The sequence below is a fragment of the Emys orbicularis genome, chromosome 2, assembly GCF_028017835.1.
Source record: "Emys orbicularis isolate rEmyOrb1 chromosome 2, rEmyOrb1.hap1, whole genome shotgun sequence".
Lineage (NCBI taxonomy): Eukaryota > Metazoa > Chordata > Testudines > Emydidae > Emys > Emys orbicularis.
The window spans coordinates 84293594-84319255 of NC_088684.1; the positions used below are offsets into that span (position 1 = coordinate 84293594).

General features: G+C 40.1%; 1 protein-coding gene across 1 annotated transcript in view; it reads right to left on the bottom strand.

The window, feature by feature from the left end:
• Positions 1 to 3846, bottom strand: part of YES1 (YES proto-oncogene 1, Src family tyrosine kinase) — a 31648-nt gene extending 27802 nt beyond the window's left edge. The window contains exon 1 of the mRNA XM_065399701.1: positions 3582 to 3846. Coding sequence (XP_065255773.1) covers positions 3582 to 3846 — 265 coding nt within the window. The remainder of the gene's footprint in view (positions 1 to 3581) is intronic.
• Positions 3847 to 25662: the final 21816 nt, after the last annotated feature.

A 25662-nucleotide genomic window follows, 5' to 3' on the forward strand; every position in this document is an offset into this window, starting at 1 on the left:
TTTGTCTTCTCTAAATAGAAAAACATTCTTTTATCATGTGAATTGTGCAAATTACCTGCCCAGGATGGGAATAGGTCTGGGAAAGATAGGGAGGAACATATACTGGCTGAGGTCGAAATCTGATACCACTTTAGGAATAACACTTGGGTGGGGGTCTCAATCACTTTTTCTTTGTGGATCACAATAGAAAGTGGCATAGTCATTAAGGTCTGTAGTTCACTTATTTTCCTAGAAGAGGCTATGGCAATTAGAAAAGCAGCCTTTAGAAGACTCACTCTAGGGAAATTTCCCTGAGAGGTTCAAAGGAAGGGCATATATTAGTTTCATAAAGCTCCTTGGTAGAGGGTGAATGCATTGATCAGGACTTTAAAAAAAAATCTAGTAACAGTGGACTGAAAAATATAAGTCTGCTTCAACATGTTGATAGTAAGCAGAGGAGCTGTTAGGTGTGCTTCGAAAGGCTGCAGACAGGTCTAAGCACTTTATACAGAAAACAGGCCAGAATTCCAGCAATTTTAGACTAAGATGGAATCAAATCTTTATTAGGCAACATTTTCAATCTTGGATGCTATTTTTGCCTGCAACACCTCACTGTAGAGGTCCGTTCTCGACTGGGTTAGAACTGTCTGCATTCTGTCACCAGGAGTGGTCAGTAATGGTTGGGATATTATCCTCTGCGTTGCAAGCTGACTATTTTAAAGCTTGTAATCTTGAGGGAGAGGCAATAAGGATCAGCTCTAGGAAACAGAGTAACAATGTTGGTGTGGATTTAGGGGGGCTACAAGGCTATGTCTACACTACCACAGTAAGTCGACCTAAGTTACGCAACTCCAGCTACTTGAATAATGTCTACACTGCATTGTGTTGACGGGAGAATCTCTCTCTCGTCAACTTACCTTACTCTTCTCGTTCGGCATAAGAGTGCTGGGGTCGACTGGAGAGCAATCTGTGGTTGATTTGGTGGGTCTTCACTAGACCCGCTAAATGGACTCACGGTGCATCTATTTGCAGAGCATAGATACGGCAGTAGTGTAGACATAGTCCAAGAATGAGAATTGCTTTGTCTATCTGATCTTCCAAAAGACTCTGAGAAACAAAAGTTTTGAAGGAAGGTACATAAGAGCTATGAACACCATCTCATAAGGAAAGTGTCTGATAGGGATTTCTAGACTCTTCTGTCTCTGGTACAGTACAAGAGGTATTTTGTGTTTGCTCTGGAAGTGAAGAGGTTGATATCTGGGTGGTCCCATTCTGGAAGAGGACATTGGTTAGTTTGTTTTAGAGACCACTCATGCTAGATTTAGGTCTTTCTGCTTACTAATCTCTGCCTGTATGTTTTCTTCTCTTGTTGGGTGGAGAACTGACTAGATATGATGTTTTATGTATCACAGCCACAGCTTCCTTACATCTAAGGAGAGACTCAGTGATTGCCTGTCAGGACGTGTAATACTTTGATGTTGCAGTGATGGGAGGAAAGACCTTCAGGGCACAGCATACAGCCCTGAGTTATCGGATGTTTACACAGAGTGTCAACTGCCATGTGTTTCAGTGGCCAAGTACTTTGAGTTTTTGGTAACGTGCACCCCAGCCCAGACTGGATTAATTAGTGATCCCTCAGAGTTTGAGAATGATTGTTAACCTTAAGATTCTGCCACGGGTATTTTTAGTAAAAGACAGGGACCGGTCATGGGTAATAAACAAACATTCACAGAAGCCCGCAACCTGTCCCTGACTTTTACTAAAAATACTCTGGGAGACATGGGGGGAACAGAGTTCTGCCGGGTTTGCACCTGCTCCAGCCCCATCACTGCTCCAGCCCTAGCAGGAGCTGACCCAACTCAGGCTGGCTGCCACCCCCCGGGGGCTCCTTTTGCTGACAGCTCCAGCAGCCCGGAGACTGACAGTTGCTCCAGCCCTGCCTGAGAAGAAGTCCCAGAAAGTCACAGAATCTGTGACAGAATTGTATCCTTAATGATTGCCTTCCATAAAATGATAGTCAGTTATCACTGGTGGATCCGCAGGTGGCTAATGAGATGGATCCAGGATCCACAGATCCTGTCACAATTGGGGCAGACATTTCCCAATGATGGGGCAGATCATGACCTGCTTTGGGAGATGATTTTCTGGCATTTGAAGAACATGACCAGCCCAACGGAGTTGGTAGTGGATGATCATAGCTTCAATGCTGGAGGTTTTGGCTTGCGACAGAACACTAATGTTGGTGCATTGGTCATCCCACTTGATTCAGAAGATCTTCTGGAGGCACTGTTGATAGTATCGTTGAAGAATCTTGAAGTGTCTACTGTACGTGACCCAGGTTTCAGCACCATATGGCGCATTGAAGGTGGTATTGAATTTCCTCACCAATGTCAGCTCTCTGTAACAGATAGCTGTCAAGGTAAAGGAAGTGCTTGACGGTATTCCTGGGAGGAATTCTGCGCCATTGCACACATGCAGAATTCATGTGCTCCGCTGATTTTTTTTCTCCGCAGAAAATACATTCTGCCAGAGAGGTGCTGCAGTTACGCCTTTCGCCCACCAGGGGCTGCTGTGGTGCCAGAACAGCAGCAGCTGACTCACCGCTCACTGGCTGTAGCAGTTAGCAGCCAGTAGGGAGGAGAAGGAGAGGTTGCGTTCCTCAAAGCTCCCTGCCTAGGGGGCCAGGTGAGGAGGCAAGAGAATATGGGGGCACAGACGGAGTGGGACACACGGGACTACTGGGGGTTCACATAGACTGGGGTTCAGAAGGGCTCGAGGCGGGACAGACTGGAGTGGGGGCTGAATGGGAGTCAGGGTGCAGGGACACATGGGGACGGGGGCTGGAGGGACAGTGCCACACAGGGACAGGGAGGACAGATGGCTGAATGGAGGCGCAGCGCCACATGGGAACAGGGACAGATGGGCTTGACTGATTGGGAGAGGCTAGGCTCAGCCAGGGTCTGATGGGAAGGCTCCCCAACTCCCTAACAATCCCTTCCTCCACCCCCATCCCCACACACACAAAAACATTGTTCCATGCTTCTCCCATCCACACCCAACGCCTCTTCAGGTTCACTCCCAAGGCTTCTTCCCCAGCAATTACTTCCCTCTCCCTCAGCTCCTCCATTACCCAGCTCCCCCAAGCCTTTGCACTGCTCCTGATGGGTGCGGGAAATGTGTTTCTATACTGTAGTTTAAATGAATTAATACTCAAAGTTCTGTATTAATATGCCTAGTAAGAAATTATGTCAAAAAACATTTCCTGAATCTTTTTTGTTGTCTGTATTATTACACTTTGAATCATTCCCCCAAATTTCAAGGTCATTATTCCATACAGGTATCTTTGATGTCTCAGACTCACGAATACAGTCTTACCTGCTCCTGTTTCTGCCTTGGATTTCCATTGACATTCTCTTTGCTGTACTCTTTGGAATGATATCCACTGAATTACCATCTGAATGGTAAAGACCTTGAAAAGCAGAAGCCCTTAGAAAAGTGTTCTGTTTTGGTCCTATACGTTTTCTTGTGTTGTACGGCACTATAACATTTAATAGATGAGACTGTCAACAGATAAAAACTAAATTATTTTACATAAATCTCACCTGTTAAACTATTAGGATATGGACTGGGCACAGCTGAAAACGAGGAAGAGGCTCCTCCAAAGGGGGTCATCCCCGAAGGTCCTCCAAATGGAGTCATGGAATGACTGTTAAAGTTAACTGATGGTCCCTTTATTGCAGGCGACTGTGTTGCTTGGAGAGAATCTGATCCATGATGGCTGATGTGGGAACTAACAAGTTCTGGAGGGTTATCAGTTCTATATTTCATTGTTGGACCTTTGTCCTCTTTGCTTTTAATGCACCCCATGGTTACTTCTGTAGAGAAAAGGAAAAAAAAAAAAACAAATTAATCATCTCACCATTGATATATAGTTAATGGAGAAAACATGAAAAAGGCTTATTATAAATACTGATTAAGTACTGCTTAAAAAATTAAAAAGAAGGTGGTAGTTGGTTTTACAGCCACAGAAACTGCTGAAATTTCAATAGATAAATGCTGGAGAAAATAGTTAAGTTAGCTTGCTAGCATACCTGGATTACAAATACTAATGAAAAAAGTTTTCTGGATGGAAAATTGTAGAATTCATAGATTCAATAGAAACTTATTTTTCCCCAAAGTGCTACACCCTGACAGCCCTTAACAAGAACAGTATTTGGATATTCATCATTATGATTCCTCCCTGGACTGTAAATTCTCAGGAGACAGAAAAAGTAGGAAGATGGGTAATGGAAAGATTAGAGCCGTGGGAAGACTTATAGGAGATGAGACTGAACTTGGACCTCCATTCCCAAGGCGTTCATAACTTTGAGGTTCTATTGTATGCTGGCTGGAGCACTGAAATGACATGACAATTCCAGAGTTAATAATTCTGTCTTAACTTCAAAAGTGGAAGTCTCCTTTAACATGAAATAATTAGCTGTCCACATCACTGAGAAATTTAGGGAAAATGATTGAAACCAGCAACAAATTGGAAGCATTTAATAAAAAAAAAATATATAGTCTCTTTTCATTGACATCTATGGTTAATATTTCATGAATCTTTCTTCCATGGCTGGTCAAATAAGTATGAATACTGGAGTTCTTCCTTCAAGTAACTAATTGTGTACACATTTTTTCATTTGCAATCATCACCAATCTCTTCAATCATTAGATATATGCATCTGGAACAAACTTAAGTTCTAATCATTGTCCCAATCCATCTACTTTCAAATATTTTTTTTCAAGTTGTGTGTGTGTATTATTTCTCTTTTCATCTGGTCATTAAAATGTTAAAGACACTTTTCATTTTCTTAAAAACTAACTCTCAGGCTCTGGAATGGACAGTGAACACATGGCAGAGGAAGCACACAAAACTATGTTCTCCTTTCAATGCACATAAATTCCTATACATCAGTATAAGAATATTCACCATATCACTTTGGTCTCTAACATCTGTGGTACTGTACTAGCTAATAATAAGAGAGATCCAACCTAGCTGAATTGTTGCAGTCTACAAATATAGTTTAAAAATTCTGCAGGGATGAACAAAACAAAAATATCATGGAAATGTCAGAATTTGTCCAAGGAGTTTTTTTTAATTTACTATAGTTAACCCTAATCTGTTGATAATGTCTAAATGTTACTAGAACAACCAAGTAAAGGATCACATAAATGCATGACTTCAAGAGAAGTTAGAGTTCAGCTGTTTAAAAACACCTTACAAAAGAAATCCTGTAATATAGATCTGGAAAGCTCCTAATAGGTAACTCCCATTTAAATTTAATCCAATGACGAACACCTATTTATAACCTCTCCACTACGTCTGGACAATTGCATCCAGTAGGATGTGAACCACCATATTTTGTCTGTCTGGATTCTCAGTGTGGTTTGTTGCCTAATCCTGAGGCCTACCCCCTTTAGTAGAGAATCTCCATTGCAACATTTTTTTAAAAGTTTACAGTATGAACCGTACTGCCTTTGTGAAAGTGTGTTTTGCTAGCAGTACTTAAAATAAAATGATATATTATCTGGCTTGTAGTTATAAAGTCATACAAAGTCAGTGCTTCAAGAAGACAAATACATGAGCATTATTTATTAAAACAAAAATTATGTAGATTAAAAAAAGACGGCAAAAGGAAAAGCTGCTGCATCCTCAAAACATACTGTGCCACTAAATATCTCTCAGAGATGGTTCTGTCAAGTTTTTTACTCTATCTTTAACATCTGGCTAACAAGCTAATGAGACTTCAGGATTTAAAAAAAAAAAAAAAAAAAAAAAAAAGTTCGCTTGACCTAGTAAAACCTGCTGGATTCTGTCCAGAGCACTTGTACATTTGGCCAAATGTACAATGTAAATGTTAATGTATGTTGTAATGATTAGAAATAGTTTCTGTGACAAGCCTCATTAATTAAAATAGTAGCTAGTAGTGAAAAGTACCGTCATGTTATATTTGAACAGACTGCAGAAAGATACTTATTGAGGATTTGAATTCATATTCAAGGAACGCAGTAGATCCCCCTGCCTTTTGGTTCACTGTTAAGGTAATCTTCTTTCTGAGGTTTAAGAGATTAACAACAGATATTCAATCGGCACTTCAAGGAAAAGCCACATTCAGACACAAACAGACAAAGAAAATCCAAGAGCTCTACATTAAAAATCACATACTCCCCACCATTTAAAAACACAAAACAGAAAATGACAAAAGCCCTTGTTTTAAAAGAATAAAAATATACATGAAGACTTTCTACAACATATCGAGGGGGAAAGGAGGGTTAGGGAAGTTGGAGAGAGAAACAATAGGCTTTTTTTTAGCATTTAGCTTTGTAATGCATTACTAGAGAAAGGAAAAATCCTAAACAGCTGGTCTGTAATGTGGGGATTTGGTTATTATAGTACAGTATGTGTTACTAAAAATGTATATAACCAGAGCAGCTTCCAACAAGTATTTAAGACCTCTTTTCTGCTGGTCTTACCAGGGACAATACAAAAATAGTTATACGAAGGATAGGTTTCCCAGTTACAATTTATGCCTCCCTTCCATGGGCACTAAGTTTTTTCACCTCAGACCAAGGTCATTTTACAGACGAGATAAACAGACACGTGGAAGGAAGAACAAGATCTTTTGAAGTATAACTGTATAAATAAAAACTTTGCCCAAGTTATGTTTTTACACGAAACCAACATCATTCACTAGGCTTCACAGAAATCTGACTAAGGATAAAGGCTTGACAGACTCCCTACACTTGGCTCCTTGGAGATGAGACGAATACATATGATTCCATGGCACTGACTTGGGAATCAAGTGACAGTTTTCCAGGAAACTATGTTCTGAAGGAAAAGGACTAAAAATGTAGGTGTCCAATTCTGCTCTCTGACTGGAATGGGGCCCAATTAGAATGTTGTCCAAAAAGAGTATGAGAAACTGGCTGCGGGAAGGACTGATAGAGAATATCAGGTAAGCCTCCCCAAGGGCCAACAGAAGAAAAACTGTTCTAGGAGACAGTTGACAAATGAGATTTTCGAGTTTCCATATTGAATTTTGCCCTTTTGATTAATTTGTCCAAATGGTTCAGGTCAAAGATATTTGCAAAGCATCAAAACAACTTGAGAACTTGGTGATGGAAGATAGAGCATCCCTTGGTCTCTGTCCAAAGTGGAGTAGTTTGAGAGGCTCAAAATATAAAGGCTATTTCTCCATCTTCTATTCTCTGACTTGTGCTTTGTTAGATTATGGAATGTTGGGCCAGGGGAAAACCAAATCTGCAGGTCTGAGTGATTAATTCTGTTGCACAGACCTTGCTGATTATCTTTGTCACCTACCTGTTCAAAGAAGGGGTGATTTCCTAGTTTGAAGAACTGATGAGAGCCACCATATCTCCAAGAATGCACTGGGACAAGAAGCACTCCAAGTTTTTGTGGCAGAACATCTGGACAACTCATCTATTTTTCCGATTTTAATTTTTTCTGTGTGTCTGAGTCTTGTCTACAGAATCTAGCAGGGAAGGAGTCACAAAAGGAATGCCTGCTTTTTATTGTTTTTCATTCCTTCTTGTGATAGGAGAATCTTCCTGAAAATATCTTTTGTTTCAAGAACTGCTTTTCCATTGGTTCTCTAAAACACTTGGCTCCCACAGTGCTTCAAAGAGGCCATATTTGATGTTAAGGCTTGTACCAGAAGTATCTTGGGAAGGGCTCATCTTTACATCTTTAGGACTGATGGATAAAACTTCTGACAATCATTTAAGGCTAATATAGCCAGAGCAAAGCAGGCTGAAAAGCCCTCAGAACAGCTGTTTCAATTTTTCCATAAGGTGGATTCTACCCTGTGGTCTGAGGTTTTTTGGGCAAAAAGTCATCTTTGGTTTCCAAAGCTTCAGAGAATTACTGAGCATTCAACAGGCTGGCAACTGCTGTATGCATGTTGGAAAGAGTAGTGAACGCAGATTTTTTTTTTTTTTTTTTAAGTAATTTGGGTGCCACACTGAATTTTTATAATGTGAGAGTCTCTTATGTTTGGTTCACTTGTGCCTACTCTGATTTGATAACATTCTTCTCCTTAGGATCAAGGAGAATGCAGAGTTCCCTCTTAGAAGCCATGCCAGAAAAGAAGGGTGTTTTTGTTGTTGTTTTTTGGTTTTAATTTCTTACTTTCCTCATGATTCATCATACACTCGGATGCCTTTTACAGAGTGTGATTCTGAAGTGGTCTAGAGGGAAGCCTTTTTTGGGGTCTCTCTCTCTCTCTCCTCTTTCTTCGTTACAGTCTGAGCGCTTGTCATTCTCTGATGACAAGGGAGAAGAGAATGACTTTTGTTTATACATTTCTCTTTTTCAGAGTGCCTAGAACTCCTCTCTCTCCCCCTCTTAATAATAGACTGGCTCTATGCAGTCAATACGAAGCATATAACTTAATTCTCTCTCTTTTTTATGGACACTTGAAGCTCCAAATTAGTGTTGAAGGAAAAAGTCTTATTAAAATTCTGTGTGATTATAAAAATAGAATATTTTTTACAATTCAAAATGTCACTAATATTCTGCAGGTTAGTTGAGTGGATCTTCTAGCTTTATTTAACATCTGATTGTTTACTTTCACAAATTCAGCTCTACTGTCACTTGTTTGAGTGGAGACTGCTTGCTTACTGTATTGTTGGACAAGCACAGTGGAATAGGTGGTTTCAGATGGCAGTAGCCAAACAGGTGGTTTCTAGGATGACCAGATGTCCCAATTTTATAGGGACAGTCCCGATTTTTGGGTCTTTTTCTTATATAGGCTCCTATTACCCCCCACCCCCTGTCCCGATTTTTCACACTTGCTGTCTGGTCACCCTAGTGGTTTCAGATGGTAGTAGTTAAAACTGATTTAATAAAGTAGGAGGGTGGTGCAGAGTAAAAGAATGGGGGAAATCAAAGATCCCCGCTAAGAATGGCTAAAAACCTATGCTCCTAATTCTGGCTCTATTATAACATTCTACTAATTCCATCTAAAAGGTATATGTTTGGATATGAAAGGTATTGCCTTTGCTATAAAAAGTGAAGAAGAAATGCATACTTCAAAGGATAAACATGAATGGTTTCTAGTCTTCACAAAACTGGCATAATCTTTTGTCTTTACTTTGAATTTACTTGAATACATCACATGTATTATTTAATACACTTTATCTAACAAACTGACAATCATGAAATTTTCTAATTTCGCTGTGACCAACCCATGAAATTTGAGACCATTCATTTACAGGGTCTCTCATCATAATTAATTATAACACTATTAGCATAATACAACCACCACTTTAAATCCCCAGTCTGTTGTTATGCAGCTAAAAATGTCATTGGTTGTAAATAATGACTTGGTGAGAGGGAAGGAGTGAAGACAGTGAGACAGGAGCATAAAAGAAGCCAGTGAAACAATGGATGGAATTTAACTACCAGAAGTTCTGTGATTAATATAGCTAGTATTAAAGTGTAGTTCTACAATGAAAAGTTACTGGAAAAACAGCACCGTTGGCTCCGTTGTTTTGTGTCTCTCAGATCAAAATCTGTTTAGTTTAACAGCAATACATATTTTTCCCCTTCCTTACTGATAGCACTGTAAAACCAACCAGTAAGAGGTTCCACATGCCAAATACTGTCCTCAACAGGGTTGCACAAGTAACTGAGGTCAGAATTTGGTGCTGCAGTTGGAATTTAGTTTATTTCACTGACTATGCAGACACTAGAATAAAACCCAGCAGTCTCCTATTGCACTGCAGCAACTGAAGTGAAGCAAAAATACAGGACTCTGAACACATAAAGGGAATAAATCAGTTATGTAAGAAAAGGCCGTTTATATTAACTGTATATTTTTAAAAAGTTTTTTGATGGGAAAGTTGTCTGCAAAGATTGATATAAATTAGTTATAAATTGTGTTTCTTAATTGCTCAGATGCCATCGCTTCTATTAAAGTTAGCTTTCTGTATAAAACAATTTTCAAAGACTTGTAAACTTGTTAAAACTTCCTAGTTTTAAAAAAAGTTACGCAGATGAACATATTACACCTGTCCTCAACCAGCTTGCGGTTCCTTCCGAAATTAGATTTATGTTTCTGTCAAAGTGGGTTCTTGAGGGTGATTGATTTTCTCAATAAAGAGCCAGTTTCTTGACTAACAAGGACCTTTCGAGGGTGCAGAATCCAGTGCGATCCTGAATATCTACACAGCGATTTTTAGCCCTAAAGCCTGATCCTCGTGAGCCCAAGTCAGCTGACCTGGGCCAGCTGCGGCCGTGCCACAGGTCTTTTATCCCAGCATAGATATACCCTGAAAGATACTTGCCACACAAGGTAAGCCTTACTACCTGACCCCAAGGTCCTATGGGATTGTAGTTTCAAGGAGCAGAGGGAGAATAAGGTCTATTTTCACACCAAAAAGAAGCAGAACTAGGGAATGACACAAGAGCTGGGTGAAGCTGAGATCAGTAGGGAGGACTGGGAGTCCCCGCTTCAGACTGCGCTCTCCTTTTTTTGCCTGGTGCCTGACCTACGGGATCCACTACTTGCTCAGTGCTTATTGTGGGAGGTGAACTGTATTTGGAAGGGCTCCATGGAAGCTACAGCATCTGGTGCTCCTCCTGAAGTTATTGTCTATTTGTATTATGGTTGTGCCTAGATGCCCCAACCACAATCAGGGCCCCACTGTGCTTGGTGCCGTACATACAACAAGAAATAGTCCCTGCCTTGGAGCTTATAAATCTAAAATGGACAAGTCAGACAAAGGAAATATTATCCCCATTTTACAGATGGAAAACGGAGGCATAGATAGATTAATGACTTGTCTGTCTACATGGGAAAGTTATATCAGAATGAGTTAATGCATGAATTTGAACCAATAGTTATACTGTTATAACCTTACGGTGTAAGCACATTTTTTCTGGTATGAGTGCCTTGGACAGAGCACTGGACTGGAACTCAGGAGACCTGGGTTCCATTCTTGGCTTGACCACGGGCCTGCTGGGTGACCTGGGTAAATCACTGCATCTGCCTGTGCTTATCTCCATTTTACAGATGGGGAAACAATGATGCTGACCTCCTTTGTAAAGCTTTTTGAGATCTACTAATGAAAAGCACTATAAGAGCTAGATATCACTGTTTTTATTTTATTCAGTTTATCTGATACAGTTTAGGAATGGGTTTAAGCTACTAGAATAAGTGCTTCCATAAAGGGAAAGGAGGAATGGCTATACTGATTAATCATATGGTTAAAACTTTCCCATGTAGACAAGCTCTTAATGACTTATCCAGAGTCACACAGGAAGTCTGTTGCAGAATCAAGAATTGAACCCAGATCTCCTGAGTCCCACTCACTTCACTAGAAAGACCAGCCTCCCTTTCTGCACTCCTGTTGCTGCCATTAGTGTGCTCCACTTCATTCAGGAGCTGCCTACCCAGTGTGAGGTAACTGAAGACTGGGGGGTAGGGGGAGGTTGCAAAGAGATGGGGCTGCAGTAGACACAAAACTGCTCAACAGCTAGGGTTGAGGGTGCCTGAACTGGAGCCAAAAATCCAGGCAGAAAAACATGCAAGTAATTTTAGGGGTTACTTGCAACAACAGATACAAAGTTTTCAAATTAGATTTTCACTGTTAAGTTGTTGGTGTCCCCTTCAAGGTTCTCTAAAAGTCAGCATATTGTTTATATTCAAGAAGTGAAAATATATATATATTAACTATGCTCTTGGGTGCATCCTAAAAAATCCCCATTCAAACCACATGAAATTGTACGTGATGCTGATGATTCATTTTCCTTACTCCAACAGCCAAGAATCCAAGAGATTTTTTGCTAAAACTACAGTTTGCAAAAGAAATTTTCTGTACAGCAGATGTGCAGAGTATGAAGGCATAATATTTAAAATAAAAATGTAAATTCATGTCTCAGGAGTGAGATGTATTTTGTGCTGCAGCATACCGTCACCACATGAAATCTTCTAAGTACTAAAGATACTACAAACACACCACCACAATACATGAACCATAAACTATTGCTATTGCTCCACAAAGTCTAGTCAGTGCATTCTTTTCCTTAAATGTACATAGTCAATCAATCAATGCAACAAATACAAGTAACAAGGGAAGAATTCCAGTGCTTTTTTGATGCACTTAAAAGCAGTTTAGTCCTATGGATGTTTAGTTGAATGGTTAAAGAACATTTAACAGATTTAAGAGTCTTGCATGTGTGAAAAAGCATGCCAAAAGTTGATTTCAAATTAAAATAAAATACATGTTACAACTTACCTAAACCACCTAGTCTACTTCCGACTGACTTTATGAACTACTGCCAGGAACAAAATATATCTGGTATCTCTGAAACCTATTTGCACTAGGGCAGCTGGGTGAATGTTGTTCATTTCACAGATTATATTTAAGCAACTCATTGTTTTCCAAAAACTTTCTATATTTAATACATTTGTTCTCAAAGAAAGACGCATCTGACAACTTTTTAAAAAGCCATTTTATAAAACCACTAGTGTACTCTATGGAGCTCACAGTACGGAGAACAACTTTAAGTCTGCTTCTATCACACACACACACACACACACACACACACACACACACACACACACACAATTCCAATATCTGGAGTGACCTAAAGATAAAACAAACAAACAAACCAAAAACTCACATTATGCATAAGTTTAAAGCATCAGAAAAAGTGAGATGAGGCAACAATGCATTAACCACTTTGGACACTTTTTTCAAAGCACACTCCAATAAGTTTATTGTGTTCCAAACACTTATTTGGTTGTTTGATTACATATCAAAACTTTCGTACACCAACCACAATCATGTTTAGATTCTCTTTCCCATGAGTATGGAAAAAACCACTACACTAACAAAATTTAAAAATAAAAAGCTCAACATTACTACCATTCAGAGAAAGCACTGTAAAAGAAAAATATGCAACTATTTTTCAAAGATGTAATAAAAACCAACAAAAAATAGATTTTTCCCTGCTAAAACTATTGCAAATGGACACAATTTAACAGTCATGCTTAAATATGTTCCTAATATGCATCATTTACTTAAATTTATTTCAGAACTAGATTAACTGCAGATTAATTTCTCACCATGAAGACACTTATCTTTTCAGACTTCTACACTTATTTAGCATCATTCCTATTGACGCTAACAAGATTTTGCAAGCCCATAATATTTAGAGTTCTAAGCATCTTATGAGGTTTGCCTACAATAGCTCTAATTTTACCTACAGAGATAAAACTTGCCATATAGTAAGAGGATTATCCTAGGCACTGTCCTTTCAGACAGGACAAAACTAAGACCACCAAGTGTGGCAACTACATTTTATAGTTAGAGAAATGTAGACTAATATAAAAGAACAGTGGAGAAGAGTTCAAAGTCTGCAAGGTTTATATCAATGAAAGCTTTATTTACAGTCTCCATTAACCAACTTAAAAGAAATAATGGATAAGAGTCAGTCCTAGAAACTATATTAAAAGGCATATTTTTAAAGGCTCTGCTTTCTTTACGATTGCCCCATCTACTTCAAACATATTTCCTTAATAGTTTTCCTGTAATGTATGTCACACAAACATTCAAGAAATAATTTTCCCTTTTCAGTGCATTTAGTCTTGATAAAAGTAGTTTAGTGTGTTTTGACATCAAAATTATGTGCAAAATTTAATGTTACAAGTGTTTGCTTCATTCAGTGTATCTTCAGATAAGTAGTCTTCTCACTTGGCCTGAAGTTAAAGTTGCCTGTACTAGAGTGCCTCTCTTTTTGAGTAAATCCTGTTTTTAAGAAAGGAACCTCAGAATGTTATGGGAAGATTGTACAAAATAATCCGTCTTCCATGCCTGTTAAAGAAGAGGTCATGAATAAATGGGAAAGAGCTCTGATGCCAGAGGTTTGAGATGTCATTCATAGTGTCTTTTGTGTTTGTTCCATTTCAAAAAATGTGTTAGAGTTAAAATATAGTATAAAATATAATAACCCATTATACCAGTAAATATGGACAAGATAGCAAATCACTTCTCTGACAAACATTGGAGGCGTTGTGATCAACATGTTTTCCTATTTCAAGTTCAGTGGTCCTGTTCATAATTACCTTCTTATTGATCACTTGTTCTCTATCACACTGAACAAAATTCTCTGGCTTTTTGGTGCCCAGCATTCCAGACTCTTATGTGATGGGGAATTTGAACTTTGAAAAGTGAGAGAGAGAGATAAATGGAAGCGGATTCAAATTTTAATTATGGTTGCTCCATTGGTTATATGTAGATGATAGAAAATCCCTGACTCTTCCACCATACTGGAATGGGTTCAAGTCTGGAACTTTATGACTCTGCACATATGTCTAGTTATATTTTGAGAAGGCACACAAGTTTGTGCACATTCTTCTGCAAATTATTTTAAACAAAAGATCATATAAACTTTAGTAGTAAATGAGGGAGACATTAAAGTTACCCCTTTCTTCTTACTCTATATTTTCCTTTTTCTGTCTTCTCTTTCTCATATCCTTTGTTACATACTTAAAATGTGTTATAATATTAATTTTAATTCTTATCTCACTGTTTGAAAAATACAAAAGCCTCTTGCAGTATTTTCATCGATTTTATTTATGCGTGGAAGGATTCGATTTTTATTAGTAAAGGTAGGTACATGATTTCACTGAACACACAAACCCATGAAAAAAATATTTCCATCAATAACAGAAATTTACAGATAAGCAAAGAAAGAAAAATGCTGCTTGAGAACTTTAGAATCTGATTTAAGGATATTTATGTTGTACGTTTTGACATACGATGTTGACAATTTGTGTTTTAACAGTTACAAAGCTTTAGCCTTTTGAATCCCAATGTCTACTGTCATTAAAAAGAGAAAAATTCTTTAAAAGAATCAATTTTATCCTTCAAAATTATATAAAAAGTCAAATTCTGCCAAACCTAATTCTATTAATAAGGACAAAACACTGATGTATTATATTTCTAATGATACTATATTGTTTATCTATTATTTTTACCATTTCACAGAATTAAAAAAAAAAAAAAAGTCTCTTACTTCATATATAAAAAACTAATTATAAGGATGTGGACATACTTTATATGCTAACTACTCAGAATAGTATATAGAGGGGATTGAGTTTACCTAATATGAACACCTCATTATTTATATAGTAACTGATAAAAATAAATGTTTTCCTATTTCAAGTTCAGTGGTTCTGTTCATAATTACCTTCTTACTAATCACTTGTTCTCTAAACCACATTCCAAAACTCCCTTCTGTAAACCACCCTTTCACTAACTAGGATACAATGCAGGCAGAAGCCCAGCAGCAGAGTGGGGGCTATCCAGTTTATTGCACCGACTGTTGCATGTATGATTACCTGCCCTGTGGGCGGGTGGCGTATGTGTGCAGTCGGTGCAAGGAGCTCCTGGCCCTCAGAGACCATGTACGGACTTTGGAGGCCAGGGTGGCGGAACTGGAGGAGCTGAGAGAGGCAGAGAGGTATGTTGATGAGGCTTTCCGGGACACTGTAGAATTGTCCCACCTCCGCTTAGACAGCACCTGTGCTGTTAAGGAGGAAGAAGGGCCCAGGGAAGTAGAGCAGTCAATGGGAGCAGAGGGAAACTTTCCCGTAGTTGGGACCCTCCTTCCAGATGGTTCTGGGGTTGCCTCTCGCACTGAGGTTGCCTCTCCGGGGGAGGGAACTCCAGTTTCTAGGAAAAGGCAGGTGTTAGTAATGGGAGATTCGATTATTAGAAATGTAGATAGCTGGGTCTGTGATGACCGGGAGAACCGTATGGTGACTTGCCTGCCTGGTGCGAAGGTTGCGGATCTCTCGAGGCATCTAGATAGACTTATGTGTAGTGCTGGGGAGGAGCCGGTGGTCGTGGTACATGTAGGTACCAATGACATAGGGAAGGGTAGGAGAGATGTCCTGGAAGCCAAATTTAGGCTGCTAGGGAAGAGACTGAAATCCAGGACCTCTATGGTGGCATTTTCAGAAATGCTCCCAGTTCCACGCGCAGGGCCAGGTAGGCAGGCAGAGCTTCAGAGTCTCAATGCGTGGATGAGACGATGGTGTAGAGAGGAGGGGTTCACGTTCATTAGGAACTGGGGAAACTTCTGGGATGGGAGGAGCCTATACAGGAGAGATGGGCTCCACCTAAACCAAAGTGGAACCAGACTGCTGGCACTAAACATTAAAAAGGTTGTAGAGCAGTTTTTAAACTAGGAGATGGGGGAAAGCCGACTGCTGCAGAGGAGCGTGTGGATCGGACACAGACTTCTCTTAGGGGAGAGTCTGATGATAGAGAATCTCCAGGTTATAGTCAGGAGCAGAGGACTGAAAAGTATAATGTAAGGGCCGGATCAGATGATAAACAGTCACATAAAAAAGAATCTGGCACATCAGAAAAAGGCAGGCTAATAAACAGGGACAAGTTTTTAAAGTGCTTGTACACAAATGCCAGAAGTCTAAATAATAAGATGGGTGAACTAGAGTGCCTTGTGATAAAGGAGGATATAGATATAATAGGCATCACAGAAACCTGGTGGACTGAGAGCAATCAATGGGACACAATCATTCCGGGGTACAAAATATATCGGAAGGACAGAACAGGCCGTGCAGGGGGAGGAGTGGCACTATATGTTAAAGAAAGTGTAGATTCAAATGAAGTAAAAATCTTAAGCGAATCCACAGGTTCCATAGAGTCTCTATGGATAGAAATTTCATGCTCTAGTAAAAATATAACATTAGGGATCTATTATCGACCACCTGACCAGGACAGTAATAGTGATGATGAAATGCTAAGGGAAATTAGAGAGGCTATCAAAATTAAGAACCCAATAATAGTGGGGGATTTCAATTATCCCCATATTGACTGGGAACATTTCACTTCAGGACGAAATGCAGAGATAAAATTTCTCGATACTTTAAATGACTGCTTCATGGAGCAGCTGGTACCGGAACCCACAAGGGGAGAGGCGACTCTAGATTTAATCCTGAGTGGAGCGCAGGAGCTGGTCCAAGAGGTAACTATAGCGGGACCGCTTGGAAATAGTGACCATAATACAATAGCATTCAACATCCCTGTGGTGGGAAGAACACCTCAACTGCCCAACACTGTGGCCTTTAATTTCAAAAGGGGGAACTATACAAAAATGAGGGGGTTAGTTAGACAAAAGTTAAAAGGTACAGTGACTAAAGTGAAATCCCTGCAAGTTGCGTGGGCCCTTTTTAAAGACACCATAATAGAGGCTCAACTTCAATGTATACCCCAAATTAAGAAAAACAGTAAAAGAACTAAAAAAGAGCCACCGTGGCTTAACAACCACGTAAAAGAAGCAGTGAGAGATAAAAAGACTTCCTTTAAAAAGTGGAAGTCAAATCCTAGTGAGGCAAATAGAAAGGAGCACAAACACTGCCAACTTAAGTGCAAGAGTGTAATAAGAAAAGCCAAAGAGGAGTTTGAAGAACGGCTAGCCAAAAACTCCAAAGGTAATAACAAAATGTTTTTTAAGTACATCAGAAGCAGGAAGCCTGCTAAACAACCAGTGGGGCCCCTTGACGATGAAAATACAAAAGGAGCGCTTAAAGATGATAAAGTCATTGCGGAGAAACTAAATGGATTCTTTGCTTCAGTCTTCACGGCTGAGGATGTTAGGGAGATTCCCAAACCTGAGCTGGCTTTTGTAGGTGACAAATCTGAGGAACTGTCACAGATTGAAGTATCACTAGAGGAGGTTTTGGAATTAATTGATAAACTCAACATTAACAAGTCACCGGGACCAGATGGCATTCACCCAAGAGTTCTGAAAGAACTCAAATGTGAAGTTGCGGAACTATTAACTAAGGTTTGTAACCTGTCCTTTAAATCGGCTTTGGTACCCAATGACTGGAAGTTAGCTAATGTAACGCCAATATTTAAAAAGGGCTCTAGGGGTGATCCCGGCAATTACAGACCGGTAAGTCTAACGTCGGTACCGGGCAAATTAGTTGAAACAATAGTAAAGAACAAAATTGTCAGACACATAGAAAAACATAAACTCTTGAGCAATAGTCAACATGGTTTCTGTAAAGGGAAATCGTGTCTTACTAATCTATTAGAGTTCTTTGAAGGGGTCAACAAACATGTGGACAAGGGGGATCCGGTGGACATAGTGTACTTAGATTTCCAGAAAGCCTTTGACAAGGTCCCTCACCAAAGGCTCTTACGTAAATTAAGCTGTCATGGGATAAAAGGGAAGGTCCTTTCATGGATTGAGAACTGGTTAAAGGACAGGGAAGAAAGGGTAGGAATTAATGGTAAATTCTCAGAATGGAGAGGGGTAACTAGTGGTGTTCCCCAAGGGTCAGTCCTAGGACCTATCCTATTCAATTTATTCATAAATGATCTAGAGAAAGGGGTAAACAGTGAGGTGGCAAAGTTTGCAGATGATACTAAACTACTCAAGATAGTTAAGACCAAAGCAGATTGTGAAGAACTTCAAAAAGATCTCACAAAACTAAGTGATTGGGCAACAAAATGGCAAATGAAATTTAATGTGGATAAATGTAAAGTAATGCACATTGGAAAAAATAACCCCAACTATACATACAACATGATGGGGGCTAATTTAGCTACAACGAGTCAGGAAAAAGATCTTGGCGTCATCGTGGATAGTTCTCTAAAGATGTCCACGCAGTGTGCAGAGGCGGTCAAAAAAGCAAACAGGATGTTAGGAATCATTAAAAAGGGGATAGAGAATAAGACTGAGAATATATTATTGCCCTTATATAAATCCATGGTTCGCCCACATCTCGAATACTGTGTACAGATGTGGTCTCCTCACCTCAAAAAAGATATTCTAGCACTAGAAAAGGTTCAGAAAAGAGCAACTAAAATGATTAAGGGTTTAGAGAGGGTCCCATATGAGGAAAGATTAAAGAGGCTAGGACTCTTCAGTTTGGAAAAGAGAAGACTAAGGGGGGACATGATAGAGGTATATAAAATCATGAGTGATGTTGAGAAAGTGGATAAGGAAAAGTTATTTACTTATTCCCATAATACAAGAACTAGGGGTCACCAAATGAAATTAATAGGCAGCAGGTTTAAAACAAATAAAAGGAAGTTCTTCTTCACGCAGCGCACAGTCAACTTGTGGAACTCCTTACCTGAGGAGGTTGTGAAGGCTAGGACTATAACAATGTTTAAAAGGGGACTGGATAAATTCATGGTGGCTAAGTCCATAAATGGCTATTAGCCAGGATGGGTAAGAATGGTGTCCCTAGCCTCTGTTCGTCAGAGGATGGAGATGGATGGCAGGAGAGAGATCACTTGATCACTGCCTGTTAGGTTCACTCCCTCTGGGGCACCTGGCATTGGCCACTGTCGGTAGACAGATACTGGGCTAGATGGACCTTTGGTCTGACCCAGTACGGCCTTTCTTATGTTCTTATGTTCTTATCACACTGAACAAAATTCTCTGGCTTTTTGGTGCCCAGCATTCCAGACTCTTATGTGATGGGGAATTTGAACTTTGAAAAATGAGAGAGAGATAAATGCAATTTACATTGAACGATGCATAAATCTATGTATCAGGAACAGCAGAAGCGCCAATGATTTGGGTCAGCAGGGAAGGAAGAGGTAGCAATCCAGAGTTATTAGAATATTGTCTTTAGTTTGCACTTGTCTCCAATAAAAATATATCTTTTGTAATTTGCTATTTTTGACTCCAATCCTGCAGACAATTATGCATTATTGGGACTACTCACAAATATAAAGGTTAAGTATGTGCCGAAGTAGATGCAAGATTGGGACTTTTATTTATATTATTTTAAAAAACCTTAAAGAAGATTTTAAAAAGATATTACAACAAGAGCATTGATTCTATATATAAAATTCTTAAGAGACCTCTCAGCCTCTACTAATTTTCAAAAAGGCAAATTATTACAACAGTAGGTAGAGTAAAAACAGTGTGACCATTTTAATTACTTCTTTAGTTGATAATCACTAGCATATTAACAAAAGCTGTGCTTAAAGTGTCTAATACCAATTACTGGTAAAAAGTGGCAACTAATTTATTCAAAGGCCATATACCCAGGTCTCATTAGTCAATTAGTTCTCTGCTGAACAATAGAAATATCAGGAAGGCCAGCTGGAAAAAGTCAACCTTTTCATGAATACAAAAAGTTAAAATATATATAAACAAGTACAGCCACTCAAGTATATTTAATGCTACAAAAGGTTGTTTTATTTTGTGCATAAAAAGGAAATGTGTATTTAAGTCAAAGAAATTCAAAATTAAACACGAAAAGTAACACTCCCCCACAACTCCATTCTAAACAACTTTATTGCAAGAGAACAGTTATATTAAATTTTACCTAAACAAGGTGTATTATTGACAACTGCTATCATTACTGCTGTTGTATTGCCTATATTGTATTGCTTCATATATTGGCAGATACAGCATCATTGTACTGGAGAAATTCAGTGTTGGTAGGATCCAAGTTTGACAAACATTTTTTCTTATTGTTTTGTTCAGTCCTGGAGTTTTGTTATCAATCAAATACTGGGAAAGACCACAATGCCCAAATACCCAAATAAAAGAGCAGACTGCTAAAGGAAATGTGACCAAACCTGGAGTAGCTAGCACTGCACCAATCCACTCCTGAAAATGCAGACCACAAGAAGGAACAACAAATGTGGTTCTCTGATTCCCTACCCACATAGAGTTCAGGGCCAATGGATCCACTCTCTGCAGGACCACATGGGCAATGGAGTGATGCAGAAGTGCCTATTAAACAATTATTCCTCCATGCTCGGATACTAGGCTTTGCAACGTGCAGTACCCTACTACAAATGCTCTAGGCCAGGGGTGGGCAAACTACGGCCCGCAGGCCACATCCGGCCCACGGGACCGTCCTGCCCGGCCCCCGAGCTCCTGGCCCGGGAGGCTAGCCCCCGGCTCCTCCCCTGCAGCCTCAGCTCGCCCCACCGCTGGCGCAATGCTCTGGGCAGCAGAGCTGTGAGCTCCTGGGGCAGCACAGCTGCAGAGCCCGGCCTGACCCGGTGCTCTGTGCTGCGTGGTGGTGGTAGCGTCGCCAGCCACTGGTGCTCCAGGCAGTGCGGTAAGGGGGCAGAGAGCAAGGGGGGTTGGAGGGCAAGGGAGTTCAGGGTGGTGGTCAGGGGGCAGGGGTGTGGATGGTGGTCGGGGGGGAAAACAGGGGGTTGAATGGGGGCAGGGGTCCTGGAGGGCCATCAGGAATGAAAGGAGGGGGTGGATGGGGCAGCAGAGATCCGGGGGCAGTCAGGGGACAGGGAGCGGGGGTATGTGGATGGGGCAGGGATCCCAGAGGGTCTGTCAGGGAACAGGGGGGTTGGATGGGGCAGGAATCCGGGGGGGTGGGGGAGGAGAGAGAAAGAGGGGAAGATAGGAGGTGGGGGCCGGGCCATGACCCCCTCTCCTAACCGGCCTTCCATACAATTTACGAAACCTGATGCGGCCCTCAGTCCAAAAAGTTTGCCCATCCCTGCGCTAGATTCTCCAGCATAGACATGGTATTTTTGCTGTTACAGTCCTGGACAAAATAGAAATACATCTCCTCTCCTCTTATCTTTGGAAAGTGAAACTTGGCTATTCTTGAGTTGCTGCTATTACAATGGTATTAAGAGATGTCTTCAGTCCTGGTTAATTCCAACAGCTGAAGGGAGGGACTTACACAACTGTGGGCCAGCCACTGGGAAAGCCTAGACCTTGGTCCCATGAATCTTACAAGGCAATATAAACTCCTGCTGACTCAGAGGCCAGATGAATCAAAGTGTTCAACTCTTTCCAACTCAGGACAAGCAATTTCAGCAGAATGTTTTGTGTATACTAAGTCTGCAATGCTTGATGGTAACAGGAAACCTCATATTGTGCATTTCCTATTCCTTGTCTGTTTCCCTTTGGACAGACCTTCAAATGCAGGTGGAAAAACAAACAGGAATTGCTGCAACTGTTTTAGGCAAAGGCCAAAGACTTTTCAGGAAAGACATTATAGAAGGAGGAGGAAACAGTGTTGAATGATATCAAAAACTTTCAGTGGTGCTTCTACCTGAAAGAGTGAAGTAAGAACAACCAACCATCCATTTCATATTCACAAGGAGCGCTAAAGTAAGTAAAAACACAAATTTAAAAAATGTAATCTCTTAAGGATATGCCAGCTCTCCCTCTCTTTTAGGGATATGTAACAGAGGGTGCTGCACTCGCTCAACAGTCTCTCCCTGTAACTTGGCATTCTGCAGCTCAAACGCCATTGTGCTATCCATATTGCAGACAGTAAAGTTAAACTATCCAGAGCACACACAAAGCCCTGTAAGTCACTGTGCTCCACAGTTTGCAAAGTGAAGCCTACCAACATTTTAGCAACTGCCACTTTCCAGTCCATTCCATCATACAGAGCAAACCAAGGGATTAAGCCTGTAGGAATAAAAGAAAACGGGGGGGTTGGGGGAAAGAGAGGAATGGTTACAAAATGGGAGGTGGGAAAGGCCAGGTGTGACACAGGTCCAGAAACTGTTACACAACTATCAGGCTAATTGACCCAGATTCAACCTTTAGAAACATATTAGTAGGGCCCTACCAAAGTCGTGGTCCATTTTGATCATAAGATTTTAAAAATAGTAAACTTTATGATTTCAGCTATTAAAATCTGAAATTTCAAGGTGTGGTAATTGTAGGGGTCCTGACCCAAAAAGGAGTTGGGGGTTATTGTAGGGGGGTTGTGGTACTGCTACCCTTATTTCTGCGCTCTGCTGGGGGTAGTGGCACTGCCTTCAGAGCTGGGCAGCTGGAGAGTGGCAGCTGTTGGCCGGGAGCCCAGCTCTGAAGGCAGCACCACTGCCAGAAGCAGCACAGTAGTAAGGATGGTTTGATATGGTATTGCCACCTTTACTTCTGCGCTGCTGCTCGCAGGGCGCCGGCTTCAGAGTTGGGCCCTCGGCCAGCAGCTGCCCCTCTCCAGCCACCCAGCTCTGAAGGCAGCAGTGCAGAAATAAGGGTGGCCATACCATGACCCACCACCCTAAAATAACCATGCGACCCCCCCCCCCCGCAATTCCCTTTTGGGTCAGAACCCCCAGTTTGAGAAACGCTGGTCTCCCCCGTTAAATCTAGTCTTGTGTGTGTGCTTTTACCCTATACTATACAGATTTCACAGGCGGAGACAATATTTCACAGTCCATGATGTGTTTTTCATGGCTGTGAATTTGGTAGGGCCCTACATATTAGTAGATAATGTTTGTGTTGTGTGTGTTTACATATATATTGTAGGAGGTTGACAATGTAACCAAACACTTCCTGTCCATCCCAGTGTTCTGTTAATTCATTTAAATGAACTGTGCTTGTAGTGATATCACTGTCTTAATTTCCCTTGGAAGCATGTAGCAAACTACCTGTAAATGGCAGGAGACAGGCAATTGTCTTACGTTAATCCATTTAGCTAATTATCAGTGATGCTACAAAAGAGGAGGTCTACTTCAAAAGCTAGGATAATTGTCTATTATTCACCCAAGGACTGCATACTGTCAAGAGGCTGCCCAGGAACTGTATTTAAAACAAAACACACACACACTCTTGGGCCCTTATCCTTTTCATCTCAGATCTGCTTAAGCTTCATCAGGGGAAGTGTGAGCCGAAAGACTGAAGTCTCCAGTCCCATCTGGATCACCCTGATATTGGACATTGGACTGAACCTAAAGACTAATTCTGAAAGAACTCTTTGCAACTCTAAAGCTTACCATCTCGACTATGAAACTGCCCTAATAATTCTATTCCTACCTCTATGTATAATGATCTTTTAACCAATACTCTCTCCTTAACAAATTTTAGTTTAGTTAATAAGAATTGGCTGTAAGCATGTACTTGGGTAAGATGTGAATTATTCATTGCCCTGGGTGAGTAATGTGTCCAATCATTTGGATTGGTAGAACTTTTTATATGTTGAACAAGATTTTCAGTAATCATCATCATATTTGACTTGGCTGTCTGGAAGGAAGCCCAAGGCTGGGTTGCTTTAAGGGAACTTTTTTTGGCTTCTGGGTAACAAGTAAGGTATTGCGGAAGCTGTTTTGTTGCTGGCTTGGTGAATCTAAATATTAGACCAACCATCAGTTTTGGGGACTGTCTGCCCTATTCTTTGCAGTTTGCCCTAATTGAGCAATCGCAGCATGGTCCCCCTAGCACCCCAGTCACACTGAGAAACTGGAATATCAGAAGGAGCAAGCCCTGTGGAAAATCAGTTCTCTTTTTATAAAACAAAGAGAAGAGCCAAAAAGAATCAATATCAGTTTACCAAGAAAAAGAAAAATCATTGTTTTTAGGTGAACATTTTATTTGGTATATTGCCAACCAGCCTTCCAGGTTTAGACTTATTTTTCCTTCTTCCATTCCCACCCATATCTATACCTATAAAAATATAAAGAAATCAGTCATTTCAAATTATCAGGCATTATGCCACCTTGTTTCAGGTGTATGCAACTCATGTTTAAAGATTTACTTAAGGCAAAATAAACAAGTTCAGCCCCGTAGCAAGTTTTCTTTTTCTTCTAAACTAGAAAATGGAGCTTTTGGTAGAACTGTTTTAGCTACTAGAGTATTATCAAAAAAGAAGAAAGGATGTTTTACTTTTTTTTTTTTTTTTTTTAAAAAGGTTCATAGGTTTAGAAAAAAGGCTGAGATTTGGCAAAAGTAAGTTTGGCAAGTGACCAGTTCATAGTTTATTCCCAAGAGGTTTTGGAGTGTTGAAAGCTGGATGACAAAAATATTTAAATTATGAGTAACAACAATGGAGATAGTAAATGAACAACTTTTAAAAGACATTTAATAATGCATTAAACAACAGGTACATTGTGAAGACAACACACTGCATGTCTTCAAACACTTGAGGCATGTATTAACAGAGGGCTGAAACATACCCTGTAGCAATGCTGTTATACGATAGCTCTAACTCAAAGCTGTTTTAAAAATAAGTCTATTTTAAAAAGCATTTAAAAACAAACTAATTTTACCATGGAAAAAGTTGTTCACAAGGAAATCATAAAACAAAAGTAGAGTGTGTGTGTATTTAAAATAGCACTTCTGAATTAACTTTTGTAACGTCCTAAAACAACTTCTCTAATTCCAGTGTCCCAATTCTTATTGGGCTTTTTTCTAGGGGTTCACAGGAACCCCCTGCATGCAGGTTTCTTACTCTCTCATTAGAAAAGATAAAATTGGGATCTATTTAATACAAGACATGAAAAAGACACTTGGCTGCTTGAAAGTGGAGAGTGAGAAATATTCCCTAGTGGATGGAGGAGGGGTTGCTAAGCCATGAATTTCTGCAGAATTCAAACTTCCAATTTACAAAGGAATAACTTTTAATTCTTATGGTTGCAAACGTCATCTTCCAAGTAAGTGAGAATATGGTGCTATCTTCCCTTACAGTGAACCTAGGCCAGCCTGCATGTTTTTTAAACATCACTGTTTTTGTCTCCACTATTTGCTAAATGCAGTGAAACTGTCAAGAAGCAAGTCAATTTAATTCTTCTAATGTTTTACCAATATATGAACAGCAGCATATCTGGGCTCTGCAGCTATTCACAAAGGATAAGAACCCAAAAATATTGAGATTGGGGAGGAGTAGCAGAGAA